This window comes from Perca flavescens, chromosome 20 (genome assembly GCF_004354835.1).
Source record: "Perca flavescens isolate YP-PL-M2 chromosome 20, PFLA_1.0, whole genome shotgun sequence".
In the NCBI taxonomy this organism is placed as follows: Eukaryota; Metazoa; Chordata; class Actinopteri; order Perciformes; family Percidae; genus Perca; species Perca flavescens.
In genome coordinates, this window is record NC_041350.1 from 19,016,214 (window position 1) to 19,031,213 (window position 15,000).

At 43.1% G+C, this 15,000-nt stretch overlaps 1 protein-coding gene across 2 annotated transcripts in view; it reads left to right on the plus strand.

Annotated features, from left to right (window-relative positions):
- luzp1 (leucine zipper protein 1) overlaps positions 1-15,000 on the plus strand; it is a 51,443-nt gene that overhangs the window by 26,565 nt on the left and 9,878 nt on the right. For both annotated transcript variants that reach the window (XM_028565907.1, XM_028565908.1), the window contains 4 exons: positions 8,553-8,895; positions 9,382-11,671; positions 11,874-12,460; positions 12,591-12,770. In XM_028565907.1, coding sequence (XP_028421708.1) covers positions 8,764-8,895; positions 9,382-11,671; positions 11,874-12,460; positions 12,591-12,770 — 3,189 coding nt within the window. In that variant the 5' untranslated portion in view covers positions 8,553-8,763. The remainder of the gene's footprint in view (positions 1-8,552; positions 8,896-9,381; positions 11,672-11,873; positions 12,461-12,590; positions 12,771-15,000) is intronic.

Consider the following 15,000-nt stretch of genomic DNA (forward strand, 5'->3'; position numbering starts at 1 on the left):
ATGCTGGTTGTTTGGGTGTTGACAGGTATCTTTTATACAGGTAACGAGGTGAGGCAGGTGTATTTGATGTAGATAATTGGTTCGGATTGGGGCTGTGTCTTAAAGAAAGACTAACTGGCTTGTAGGAGCCAGAATACTTGCTGTTTGTCCAGGGGGTCAAATACTTGTTTTTCCTCATCAGATGGTTATCAATTTTAATAAATTCATATGATGTGATTTTCTGGAATTTTCTTTGGGATTCTGTCTTTCACTGTTAGAATGTACATATGATTACAATTGTAGATTTTTGCATTCTTTGTAAGTGGGCAAACCAAAATCAGCAAAGGGTCAAATACTTATTCCCCACTGTATATATATATATATATATATATATATATATATATATATATATATATATATATATATATATATATATAATTAATCATTAATATTTATGTATGTGTTTATGCTATACAATAATCAACATATTAATCTATAATGAAAACAAACGTTTGTTGCTACCCTAATTGACTCAGTGCTGAGACCAGGGGAGTCTGTGGCTCAGTGGTAGAATGGTTGCCTGCCAATCGGAAGTTTGGTGGTTAGATCTCTGGCCCTGCAGTCCCATGTCGAAGTGTCCTTGGGCAAGACACTGAACCCTGAGTGGCCCCCCGATGCTGTGCATCGGAGTGTAAATGTGTGTGAATGTTTATCTGATGAGCAGGTGGCACCTTGTACGGCAGCATCGGCCACAGTGTATGAATGTGTCTTCCTGTACTATGTAAAAGTGCTTTGAGTAGTCGTTAAGACTAGAAAAGCGCTATAGAAATACATTCCATTTACATTTACCAATACAATACAACTCAGCCTGATGAGACTGAATATAATTTAGCTTTATACACTACAAATGATCTGACTGTTTTTTTGTGCCGTTTTGGGCGAGTGTTCAACTGGACTGGAAGAATTGTAGAGAGGTTCCATGGAAATGTAGTGAGTGTAGCAATTTTTGACCTGTTTTGGTGAGCATCCATCTGGTGTGTGATATTCTGTGTTCCTGTCAGAACTGATTACATTTAAGTTGCTCCAGATCTCCTTGGCTGTAGATCTGCCCGAGGCCTAGCTAGCAACTGACTGGCTAGTATTTTCGGGTGCTGCTCCTTTTTTAAATAGAGCATCTGATTTCCTTCCCCTGCTCTGCTTCTTTGTTGCAGCAACGGTGAATGTTGCAAGTACTCCTATGTGTTGTGGTGATGTTTGATCAAGAACATGCTCTAATTTACTGTTATGCCACCAAGATCAGGAGCCGGGATGAGACTCTCTGAGGGCATTGAGTTTGATGCGACCTCTTCAAAGTTACATCTGCAATTAGGTCATAAACAGAGAAGCCAAACATAGTGCATGTGTAAAACCATCATACACTTGCATGACAGCTGACAGATCAGACACCGCAAGTCCTCTGGCTCCACCTTTTCTCTGTCGTGTCTGTCTTACTCTCTCTTCCAACTTTCCCTGGCAATTCTTATCCCCCTCCCCATCTTTCCCTCGCTCATCTTCTTATAATGCCCCCTTGCATAAGCAGAGTGCTGGTTTTAAGCCCCAGCAACAAGACTCTTGATGTAGACAGACAGGGGAGGGGAGGAGGGACCTAGAAAAGGCTCTGGGTTACTAGGCTAAGACCGGAGAGAGGTTACTGTTACTTTACAGCCACGTTTTCCATCTAAAACTGATCGTGATGTTCACATATGTTTGTCATAAGGACACCATTCATCCTAAGCTTCACCTTTGGACCACACTGGCCTAAGGGCGTGACGTTTATACCTTATCTCACTTTCTTTTTTGGGATACAGAAGAATAGTGCATTGTTATTAAGATTTAAAATCCTATTTTATTATTATAATCTTTCATGATTCAGTGTATGGGTGTGTGCTTTTATTGCATCAATTAAATCTTTTTTTATCCTGCACCTGTACCAAACTGGGTTTAGTTGTGCATGTTATCCACCTTCTTTGCAACTTACAGGTATTTCCATGTATGTAAGAACGCCATAGGGACTTTTATTTTTTTTTTTAAATGTCCTTCACAATTTCCAGATATAAAGAATAATTATTTATTTTTTTTACATAGGATTGATATTCAGCTGTTTATGTCTGGCCAATCCAGACAACCGCCTTCTTACCCAACAATAGACTTTTTCTTGCACTGTCTTCATTTTCATTTTTTTTCTCCCTACTCTGTTATGTTGGCTTTGTAACTCACTGCGTTCAAAACCATAAAGAGCCACTGTTTCTCTTAAATTGTAAAATGAGTTCAGACTGTTAACAAATGACAGGAAATGAAACTGAAATGAAGCTAAGTGTCCATGCTGATCATTTCCAGTCATTGGCAGCCAAGCCTTGTAGGAAAGACCCTCAAGAGTAATGGAGCAAAACTATGATGTATCAACTCAGTTTCTATTTTTTAAGAGGATAGATTACTGGTGGAAAAAAGGGAAATAATGTCCCTAAGGAATATCTAAACCTTAAGTGATTTTTGCCCTAACAAACAGAAAGCATCTGCTTATTTGTGAGTGGTATTGTGGTTAACTTCCATGTCCTCTTCCATAAACAAATCTATTTTTCTACCAGAGACAACGTTTTGTTTACCCACTATTTCACCACATTTCAATACTTATACCGTAAGTGGTCATTTCAGCTGGGATTTTAAGGAAAAATCCAAGGAGAGTAGGTATTCCCATCCCATTTCAGGTTGCTCTAATGAATACGCCACATGACCTTAGTCCTTATCCATTTTTCTGCTGAAATGCAACACTGCTTTTCGTTTCTTTACCATTTTTCCAGAAGTGGTGCAAAACTGAAAGGGTGAAAAAAACAGAGAAAAAAGGAACATGACAGCACAGGAAACGACAAACCGAACATTATGGGATGCCGGTTTTCTCTTTCTTGGAAAAACGAAAAAATGCAGGCCAAGCATCAGGTCTCCACCATCTTGTGGCTTCCAGTGCTGCGCCAGCATCCATCCACTGCAGTCGTCCCTCCACACACACACACACACACACGCACGCACGCACGCACGCACACGCACACACACACACACGCGCACGCACACACGCACGCACGCACGCACACACACACACACGCACGCACACGCACACACACACACACACGCACGCACGCACGCACACACACACACACACGCACGCACGCACGCACACGCGCACACACACGCACGCACGCAAAGTACTGTCACATATTCACATAAGCAAACTGACGATAACCCCCTAAATGAAGATGTGGTTGAGGCATTTTGATTGGACTGGAGCCCTTTATTAACTACTGTTTATGAGGCAGAAGAGCTTCAAACCCATAAGTTCCAGCGTCAAGTGCAAGAGAGAGGGGATTTCTTTTTCTTTCCTTCTCTTTTTCATGGAGAGAACAGAATGTACTAAAGGCAACATGCAGGCAGGAAGAGAGTGGCTAAAGCCCTAATGATATAGTGTATGATTGTAACCTGTGTGTGTGTGTGTGTGTGTGTGTGTGTGTGTGTGTGTGTGTGTGTGTGTGTGTGTGTGTCAAAGGGAATAGCAGAACCAGTTCAGACCTGCAAATGTTGGCATATTGATGTTGCCTCCTATAGGCAAAGAAAGTAATGGCTGCTGCAGTTTTAACACTTGCACCTGCAGGGAATGAGTGTTACAACCACAGTTTATTTTATAAATGTGGTTAGCCTGTGTGTTTGTATTCTTTCCAGTATCCTAGAAAATATGTTCAAGTTAACAAAATCCATACATTTTAAATGTAAAACATAAAACCTTAAACTCCAGTTGTAACACTCCCTGAAGGTGGCACACTAGTCAACATTGTAGAAGCTGCTACATTACTTACACGTCTACACTCCTGCTGCCGATAAACAGTCTTCATGCCCTGCTTCTCATATCATCGCCAGTGAGAGTGTGAAAGGTCAAGTACGGAACTTCCTGTCCAGATTTCAGGAAGTGGAAGCTGTTAAGTCGTACAGTAGTGGACTGAGCATTTGGGTTTAAGCTGTTTTCAGTGTTCTCTTTCATTTATATGGGGTTGTGAATTTACTTACATATGCCGAATCACCTTACATGGCAAAGACAATCACAGGAATATGTTCACTGAAATCCAATCTGGAAAGTAACATCTTAGAAAGATTTGTATATACTCCCTGGGCCCTTGCCATCAAACCTAGACAATGCCCTGGTTAGGAATGGGCTTCTGCAGAGAGAAGGATTTGGGAGAGCCTGTCAGTGGCCTGGTTAAGAGCAGACAAGGCAGAGCAAGGGACTGGCAGTGCCCTGGTTAGTCCGGCATTATGAATGTGTCTGCGTAAAAGGGGTCAGTTCCCCTGCTTCGCAGCTCATACCCCCTCCAGGTTTTCCATAATTGTCAAACAACGCACCGAACAGGGGAAGGAAACTGTGTTCAGTTTGAGCTGAGTTTAGAACACCTCAGCGAGTCGCTGACATATAACTTCCTTCCCTTCTTTCCCCCCCTTCTCCACGTTTTCAAACATGTTCTTGACCGAACAGCATTACACCTTTTGCTTGAAGATGAATAATCAATCAAAGAAATACAGAAATATTAGTGTTCATGAACACTAATATTTGTGGGTTATGGTCCTCCTTCAATCATTTATTCAGCTCTAATCTTTACCCTCAGTTTTTCCTTTGACATCTTCTCATTTCTTCTCTCCTTTACATCTCACCCACCATTCTTCTTATTCCCTCCTGTCTTGTCCCAAATGTAGCTAATGAGGCCCCAGCCTTGCGATAAGTGAATCAGGTATGTTGATTGGTTTGGCAGAGGTGGGCCCTTGCCAGAGTCGCTGTGCACGCACTGTCGGCTCTTTTAAAGCGGCAACTTGGCCGCGCTGGTGTGCGTGTCTGAGAGAGATGGAGGGGAGAGATGTGGGAGGGAGGGAGGGAGGTAGAGAGCTGGCAAAGAAATAAAGGGAAAATGAAAGGAGAGGTAGGCAGCCTGCCAAGACAGGAGTAGCTGGACCTAGTGAAACACCATTATTAACCAGGACAAGCCTCAACCAGAGCTGCTCCTTGAGTTGTTGAATTTCAGAAATCGTGCAGGGGCCCAAAACCCAACCCAAAGATAATCAGAAATCAGTTAAAGGCAAAATAATTAAGACTGAATTTAAAGGACGTTTTATTATTGAATGGGTAGTTGTAGGACCACCATCTACCATCTGCAAATACATGCTGCTCAACATCAGAAGGATGTGTCCCCTTCTAACCCAGAAGGCAGCTCAGGTTCTAGTTCAGGCTCTTGTCATCTCCGGTCTAGACTACTGTAACTCCGTCCTGGTTGGTCCGCCTGCAAGGGCCATCCGGCCTCTGCAGCTCATCCAGAATGCAGCAGCTTGACTGGTCTTCAACCTACCTAACCTACCTTTTCTCACACTACATTACTCCTCTGCTCCCTTCACTGGTTACCAGTTGCTGCCCCATCCGCTTAAAGACACTAGTACCATGCTGCTGACGGATTAGGCCCAGGTTGCATCCAGGACATGGTCAAACCTTTCACCCCAGCCCGTCCACTCTGCTTTGCATCGGCCAATCTGCCTGCTACTCCCTCACTGCAAGGGACACTTAATCACTCAACAAAATCCCGACTGTTTGCTGTCCTGGCTCCTAAATGGTGGAACGAGCTTCCCGTTGATCATCATCATAGACCCTGGTCGTGCAGATTTCATGAGGTCACGAATTGAGGATGAGCTTTCATCCACCGTGCTCCTCACAAGTAAACCGGCTGGACGCAAGAAGAGCCTTGAGTACTTGAAGTTAGCTGATGACAACATCGTCTGAGAATGAAAAGAACAACGGCCTTGAAAAGCTTGCAGGAAGACAACAAAGTAAAGGAGCTGACACAGGAAGTAGAGAGGCTGAAGAACCGCCTTAAACAGATGGAGATAGTGGAGGAGGATCTAAAGAACTCTGAGTACAAAAATGGCGAACTTCATGAGAAGTTCCAGATGGGACAAAACCGGGCTCGCCAACTGAGCGAGCAGGTGGAGCAGCTCAGCTGTGCGGAAAAGGTGGAATTGGAAGAAATGGAACCAGTAATGTGGATAAACACGGCAATGGGAGCACTAACATTAGCCCCAACATCCCCGCCAAGGTCCTGGAGAATAGCAAAGCTGAGAATGAAGAGATTATTGTGAAGGGAGGTTTCAGAAAAGATAAGCTCAAATATAGGAGTGCTGCAACTGTCTCAGAGCCGAGTTCCCCCAAACACAGGAACAGGGAGCTCTCTCCTCAGCATAAGAGAGAGAGAGAGACCAAGCTGAGGAGCAAAGATCACAGCCACTCAGAGGAGATCTCTCCTAAGTCTGTGAGGAGACCTCTCAGTCCTGCTCACAAGAGGAGCCATGTCCTGCTCTGTAAACACATCCTCTACTGATATTAAGAAAGCACCTGTTCATAGTCGCTACCCTCCAGCAGCTAATGACCAGAAGCCACTGAGGACAGCTCACAAACAGACAGATGGGGAGAATCTAGTGCAGTGTGAAGAGCTGTCCTGAAGAATTCAGCTATAGCTATGTAAATCTTTTTGTGTCAGTGAGCGCTCTCTGCTTTTAAAGCTTACTGTACATAGCCATTTGGCATAGTATTTTTACTCCACTGGAACAGGATCCGTCAGGACAGGCTTGGATCACAGTGACCACCTCAAGACAACAGAGATAAATTGGTCTACAACTTATTTAACAGCCACAGCTGGGCAAAGCTATGCAACCCAAAATTACTTTATTGACTAAGGTGTTTTTACATTCAAGTGGACAGCTAGGCTAGCTATTTTCTCTTAACATTTTTCACAATCTCTCTTTTTCCTATTCCTTATTCAGTCCATGTACTTTGCAGTATTTCCTCAAAGTCTTGTACTCACTGAGAAGATTACCAAACCACTAGACCTCATGAAAGTAAAGCATAATTAAAACACTACAGCTAAACGCTTGGAGTTCCCATTGTGCTTTTTCTTTAAGTAATCGTTGCCATATTGACTTTCAAAGCTTATTGCATTGGTTTTTGTTTAATAAGACATTTAATGAATTGTGGGAAGAGTGGTTTGGGCTTTTTACATCAAATGAAACGATAGAAAATATATGAAACTATGCTGGAGTAAACCCTAATGGCAAGTTATACCTTGTTGTATACCATGTACGCACATAGATAAAAAAGATTGAGTAAATTTACTGCATCGGTTGATGTTTTTACAGCAGTAAAAGTTATTTAAGGTACAGGAAAACTAAAGTAGTCTTTTATATGTAGTGGTTTGTAGCTTCAGAGAGACAATCTTTGAACATGGTATTGTAGACGAGGTGAAAAGGGAGGCATGGAGCCGGTTTTCAGGGGGTCGATAAGTGATGATGTGTGCAGATGTTATGTCCTACCCTCAGGTCGATTTTTCCCTCGCGGTCAGTGGGGGAAGCTCTGTAGAATGACAGGGGGAAGGGGAGAAATAGGATTTAGGAAAGCACACTACCTGAATCATGCATGATACAAAAGCTTTAGCTGTTAGATTTATGTAGGCCATGCCGATAGGCATACTGCTGTGTGCTAATAATCTTTTTTTTCTCATCACATAGAGCCATGCTGGGCCCACAGATGGGTAATGCCACATTGTAATGGCTGTAGAAATAGAACCTCTGATATAATTGTACTGATTAACAAGGCTAAGGACATCGCAGCTTCAATATCCTTCTTTGCGATTAGATTTCTGATCTTGTATCGCAGCAAAATTATTTCTGCCTTACAGTCTCTGTCGCAGAGTGAAACGCTTTTCTTTTATTATCGCATCTGTCCTATTCAACCATGAATGGTGTAGTGGTGTGACGGGCCGGTGATGTTGTGGTTGCCGCGGTGACGGCTGTGTATGTGAAGGAGGCTGTGTTATTGAGATATGCTACTGTCAGCGGAAGCAGGCAAGCATAAATCGATGTGTGTGTGTGTGTGTGTGTGTGTGTGTGTGAGTGTGTGTGTGTGTGTGTGTGTGTGTGTGTGTGTGTGTGTGTGTGTGTGTGTGTGTGTGTGTGTGTGTGCATGTTGGAACCCCCATCTCCTTCAAAGGACGGACAAGGTGAAATACATGTGGGTTCAGTGGCAAAAAGGAAGAGAGGTGCAGTGTGTGTGTGTTATGGCCACTTAATGCACACTTAATTGTCATGATGATGAATGGTACGCCACAGATAATGTAATATTTATTTTTATAAGTGAAAAGAATGTAAACTAACTTTATGGTGATTGAGATACTAATTCTTTGTCAAATTTGTAATTGTTGTAAAATGTAGCAAGAGAGAGATTTGTTTCTGTATTTGTACGAGTGTGTTTTTATTGTACATGCATCTCTTGCGCCTCTTTTGAGTCTCGTCCTATGGTTTGTGTCATAGCAATTAGATTGAAGTGTAAAATCATACAGTATTCTACCGACTGTTTTGGTGTGCAATCCTTCTCCTCACTTACTGAGCTACTTTTTGAGAATCCAAATGACTGTCATTGACACATTAGGTATGACTAAGTGTTATTTCCTCTCTCCCTCCTACAGATGACAGTTTTGTCTGCTAAACACCACTCTGAGGGAACTTCAAAGTCTTAAGGTGACAGTGACCGACAGACTGCTGAGAGGAAAGAGTATTTCCCCAAGGACCTAAAGGACGTGATAACACTACCACACAAATGTGGACCTCCCAAAACATTGTCATCAAATAATCTGAAAAAAACAAAACTAAAGATATAACACAAAGTATTTTGTAGCCATGTCTGACCATAAAGACATGACGCATCGCCACCTGCGGCACAAGCTACAGAGTCTCAGTCGAAGACTGGATGAACTGGAAGAAGCAACCAACAAGCTGCAGAAGTCTGAGGATGAGCTACTTGACCTTCAGGTCAGTACTGGTTGACTTCAGACAGTGTTTGTTTGTGTATGCATATCAGAAGCAATGAGTGGAAAGAGGTGAAATTGATATACACTACATGAATAGATTAATGAATGGTTGAACTCTATCTGTCTATCTATCTATAGGACAAAGTCATCTATCTATCTATCTATAGGACAAAGTCATCTATCTATCTATAGGACAAAGTTATCCATCTATCTATCTATCTATAGGCCAAAGTCATCTATCTATCTATCTATCTATCTATAGGACAAAGTCATCTATCTATCTATCTATTTATCTATCTATCTATCTATCTATAGGCCAAAGTCATCTATCTATCTATCTATCTATCTATCTATAGGACAAAGTCATCTATCTATCTATCTATCTATCTATCTATTTATCTATCTATCTATCTATCTATCTATAGGACAAAGTCATCTATCTATCTATCTATAGGACAAAGTCATCCATCTATCTATCTATCTATAGGACAAAGTCATCCAGGGAGAAGGCAGCAACTCAGCCCTGCTTGGAGATGTGGAGGACCTGAGGAAACGTCTCCTAAAGATCCAGGGTAAGGATGAGGAGGTGCGCAAAGCTGAGGATCTCTGCCGCACAGTCAGAGAGAAACTGGAGGAAGAGGAAAGCCTGACACAGGAGCTAAAGGCAGAGATTGAACGTCTACAGCGGAGGATGGCCGAACTGGAGAAACTGGAAGAAGCTTTTGGGAAAAGCAAGTCTGACTGCAGCCAGCTCTGTCTAAGCCTCAATGAGGAAAAGAACTTGACCAAGAAGCTCTCGTCTGAGTTGGAGGCCCTCAAAGCACGTTTGAAGGAGGTGGAGGGATCTGAGATAAAGCTAGACAAAGCAGAGCAGGCTTTGGCTATGGAGCTTGAGAAACTGAAAGGATTCACCCAGACCTTTATGAGTGAGCGTAAGAGGCTACTGGAGAAGCAGAGGGAAGACGAGAAGATCATTCTCAAGCTGACAGAAAAATTGGAGCACCAGAAAAATCGCCTTGGCGTGTCAGCAGACCCTGGTCGTCCAGATTTCATGAAGTCACTAATTGAGGATGAGCTTTCATCCACAGTGCCCCTCACAGGTAAACTGGCTGTACGCAAGAAGAGCCTTGAGTATTTGAAGTTGGCTGATGATAACATCGGTCTTGAGAACAAATCTGAGAATGAAAAGAACAGCGGCCTTGAAAGCTTGCAGGAAGACAACAAAGTAAAGGAGCTGACACAGGAAGTAGAGAGGCTGAAGAACCGCCTTAAACAGATGGAGATAGTGGAGGAGGATCTAAAGAGCTCAGAGTCCAAAAATGGTGAACTTCATGAGAAGTTCCAGATGGAACAAAACCGGGCTCGCCAACTGAGCGAGCAGGTGGAACAGCTCAGGACGCAGCTGTGCGGAAAAGTTGGAATTGGAAGAAATGGAACCAGTAATGTGGATAAACACGGCAATGGGTGCACTAACATTAGCCCCAACAACCCCGCCAAGGTCCTGGAGAATGGCAAAGCTGAGAATGAAGAGATTATTGTGAAGGGAGGTTTCAGACAAGATAAGCCCAAATATAGGAGTGCTGCAACTGTCTCAGAGCCGAGTTCCCCCAAACACAGGAACAGGGAGCTCTCTCCTCAGCATAAGAGAGAGACCAAGCTGAGGAGCAAAGATCACAGCCACTCAGAGGAGATCTCTCCTAAGTCTGTGAGGAGACCTCTCAGTCCTGCTCACAAGAGTAGAAGGACACCCAAACCCTCAACTACTGCAATTTCATCTAATAATGGAATAAGAGACACAGGACGAGGAAATGAGGAAAAGACAAGAGGAGCCATGTCCTGCTCTGTAAACACATCCTCTACTGATATTAAGAAAGCGCCTGTTCTTAGTCGCTACCCTCCAGCAGCTAATGACCAGAAGCCACTGAAGACAGCTCACAAACAGACAGATGGAGAGAATAAAAAGAGCAGAGTAGAAAAGTATTCCAAATTGTACGTAGGTAGTGATAGCGAATCAAACAACTCTGACGTAGTGCCTGACAGTGCCAGTAACATCAACAGTATCTCTGCTTTAGAGAAGGACACAGCGTCTGCCTCAGATCAGGAATCAACAGACCAAGTTCAGGAATCTGTCTCTGCGTCTGCCGCCTCCACCCTGTCCAAAGCCAATGGATCCTACACAGCCTACAGATCTCGCATCACTCCATTGTTGCCCAACGACCAGGGATCAGAGGGTCAATCATCTGCCTCCGAAACAGAATCTACTGGTTCAAGGCCCTCTGAACCAGAGCCTGTTACTGAGACAACTACTACAACAAGCCTAAGCAGTAGGACTCCAACCTCCAGATATCCCAGAAACTCCCTTGTCCATGACTCACATTCAGAGGGTTCTTCTTCCCGGAGCTCGTTTGATGAGGAGCTCCACAACAGACCACTGTTAGCTGAGGGAGGCCAACAGGGGCCCACGCATACTGCATCAGGGATTGAGATCCAGCGAGTGTGCAGCCCACGGGAGGCGCTTAGGTCAAAAGCTGTCATCAAGCCTGCGATTGTTGAGATTGACAGGAAGGAAGTGATGATTTCAGAACCTTTGTCTACAAATGGCAAACCCAGAATCTCCACCAAACCTATGGTGACCACCACAAGTAAAATGACCAGTAGTATAACCATCTACCCCAATGACCCAAGCTCTTCCAGAACCAGCAGTCGCAGCAGTAGTGTGTCCAGTGAACCTGTGCCGATTAAAGAACGCCACACCTCCACCAGTAACATCCTCATAGGTAAGCACCACATGATGCTGTATGTAACAATTTAACAACTGGATTAGCACATGAGGTATAAAAACAGCCATGTTGGCTGCTGTGAGGCTGTATTCACAGAAGTGTTCTGAGCTGTCAGCATGCTAACAGGCGTCAGTCACACTGTCAACTTGTTGTATCTTTGAAATGTTTTGCTTAAAAAAACAATTTTACTTATTGCCAGGCCCCAGCAGTGAGCACCATGGCAGTATCTCCATCCCGTATGAGATCTCCATTCCTAAGAGCGAGATCACCTTGCGGCCGTGCCTGGACCAGGACTGTGGGCCGGACGAAACCAGTGATTCCTCATCAAAGTCCAAACTCCACAACCCTTCCAGAGTGGAGACCACCACCAGCCACCTGTGCTGCCAACGCAGCAAAATCAGCCACCACTCCCCGGACACCACTTCCGCAGACTTTAACGACACAGAGTCGGGCTTCGAAAGCAGCAGCAGCACCACCACGTTCACCAGCTGGAGACACCAAAGACAAGGCCATCACTCCCAAGACGATAGTTTACCAGACATGAAGAATGTGACTATGAGAAGCACCTGGAAGAACCAGGGCACTTCGTCAGTGGATGAGACAAGACGGGGAAGAGGAGGTGCAAGAACGATGGCTGATGGTGGGTCAGAAGATGAAGCAGAAGCCGCCACAACATGGAGGGCTTACCGGGCAACCACCATCGATACAGAAGAAATGATTCACAGTGGAACAGGAGCTGGTGGGAATGCTGAGGCACAGAAGGGAGCCAAGCCATCCCCTGCAGAGGTGAGCTATAGAATACATGTATGAGACAAATGAGTACATTCTTCACACAAAGGTAATACTAAGTTGTAGGATAGGAGTGAACTACTTCATAGCTGCATAATGTTGCTCTGTGTGTTGCTACCTGTCCCAGGTGTACATGCGTAGAATCAACAGTGTGGTTACTAACACCAGAGAAATTGAGGAACCAGCGCTTCGCCGAGGCAGACAGTCACAGTCTCCCACCATGGAAGCAAGGGGCCTGGGAAGGACCATACCCCATGCACCTGTTACCTCTCAGTCCTGGGCCCGATCCTACACACAGGAACCACAGGTAGGACAACCGACTTTAGGTTTTTACACTTTTCTGCTCTCATAAGATGTGTTGTTTTTAATTGATGCAGGTCGAAAGAAAGTCTTAATATAAATTGATTATTTATTAGTCTTCATCAAATGGTAAGCACAAAACAAGTGTCAATGTTCGGCGAAATTTCACTAATGACTTTACATGCTTGGTGTATATAGCGTTTGACAATATGAAAGGACAACTTACTTAAATAAACGGAATCACTATTTAAATAATCCCTTGGAAAATTAGTCCTTGTTTTTGCTTTAAATTTCTCAGACATTTCTGGCACTAAACCAACATGTGCCTGCACTATTACTGCATAGTGTGGCTTTTAAAGTACCCTGCATTGCTGTGCAGGTGGAGGCATTATCCGCACCACTCTGGAAATAGTTTAGTCTTGAAGATAAAAGTCCAGAAAGTACAACCGCAGGGCTAAGCTCCTGGTGTGTCCACTTTGCATGAGAGCTCAGCTTGTATTTTTCCCTGACGCCAGGCTCTGTGACTTCAAGCTTAGCGCAGCAGTTCTGTAGGCCCCACTCCTGCTGCCCCAGTAAGCACAAAGAGAAAAGGGTGGGACAAAAAAAGAGGGAGGATGGAAATGAAAAAGACCTCAACAGGGGGAAAAGAAGGTTAGGAAAACCTCAAGGAGAAGAAAATAGCTTTCTTGTATTTAAATGTGCCACCACGGCCTGTGCCCCTGCCAGGCGACATTGCTATTCTACGCAAACATTACTGAAAATAACAGTTTGAATACTCACCCCCACATAGTGCATGTATAGGATTAATGTGTTTGTGTATAGATTCACATCTATGCTTCTTTCATCACTGGGCAAGAGCTTACATCAGGTGGTTTTAATTTGAAGTTATTATCCGCCATTAGTTATTATGAGATATTTAAGTTTTTTCTTTTCACATCTCGTATGGGAAAATGTCCACCACTGTAAGCACAACCTGACCTATAACTTCTCCAACACTTAAGACTGATGATTGTGGAGCTATGTTATAAACAACTAATTTCTGTGCAAAGAGCCAGATTGAGCCCTCTGATTTCATGTATGTGTGCCTATGCATCAACATGTAAGATTGTATGCATAGCTACAATTTAATTAATGTAGTGTGAAAGTTTATACAAGTCATCAGAATGATAAGGTGAAAACTACTAATGTGCTACAGTATTAACTTACTTGTCTACTGGTATATAATATATTCAAAGTTAAAGTGGCTGTAGTACTGCTTACAGAGTGGGCTCCCTGGCTACACTAACATGTCAGTCTGTCAGTTTGACAAATTATGCTGGACTAGAGACCTTTGTGTAAAATATCTGTGTTTTCCCCTATAAATAAACTGGACATTACCAAGGAGACGGACACACACATGCAAAGTGTCCGATGTCTCATCCATCATCTTTTCTCACATTTGCAATCTAGAGCAATAACATTATCTGGAGTTAAACTCTTTTTGTCTTGCATTTATACATCACACTGAGATTTGCTATAAAAAATAATCCTAGTGAGATTTATTAAGACTTAATTATTTTTTTGTTTTACATGGTATACTATGCACGAGTAGATGTACCGTTGTTGTTTTTTTAGCCGTTATGCTGAAGTCATGATTTAAGTGTCTTCTTTTAGAAGTAGTGCACTCAAGAGTTATTGACCAGGTCAGTCCGATTTCAAGGGGTTACAGGGTCAGGGTTGTGTTTTGCACCAAAGTCGTGTAATGCTGTTAGGGATTCATTGTCGGGGCCAGTTTTCAACTCATGGGTTCTCTTCCTCTGAGAACTTTCACTAAGGCTGGGAATCCACTCTTTAGGTAGAGACAAAAATGTTTCAGAAAATGTGCCTAAAAGATAACATGAACTGGTCAAGTTCGTAATTACTTACTCTGTGATCAGATAGTTCTTAATTCAAATAATGTTTTTGCCAAGTTTGGATGGTTTAATTTAAGTTATTGTACAGTCACTTGTGTGTAGACAACATTTTATATTTAAAACTATAGTGTGTAGTTTCTGTCGCACTAAAGCTTTAAGAACTCTGCTGCTTATGTTCAATGAGAAAAGCACTTGTTAACATGTTTAAATATTTCATCAGTGCGCATCAGTCGGAGTATCATACAAACACTCACACGAACACACTCCAGTATGCTCCAGTCACAGCAAAGACAGTGAACACAGCTGGGATCTCTCATCTCCAGCTAGATGATACATTGCATACCA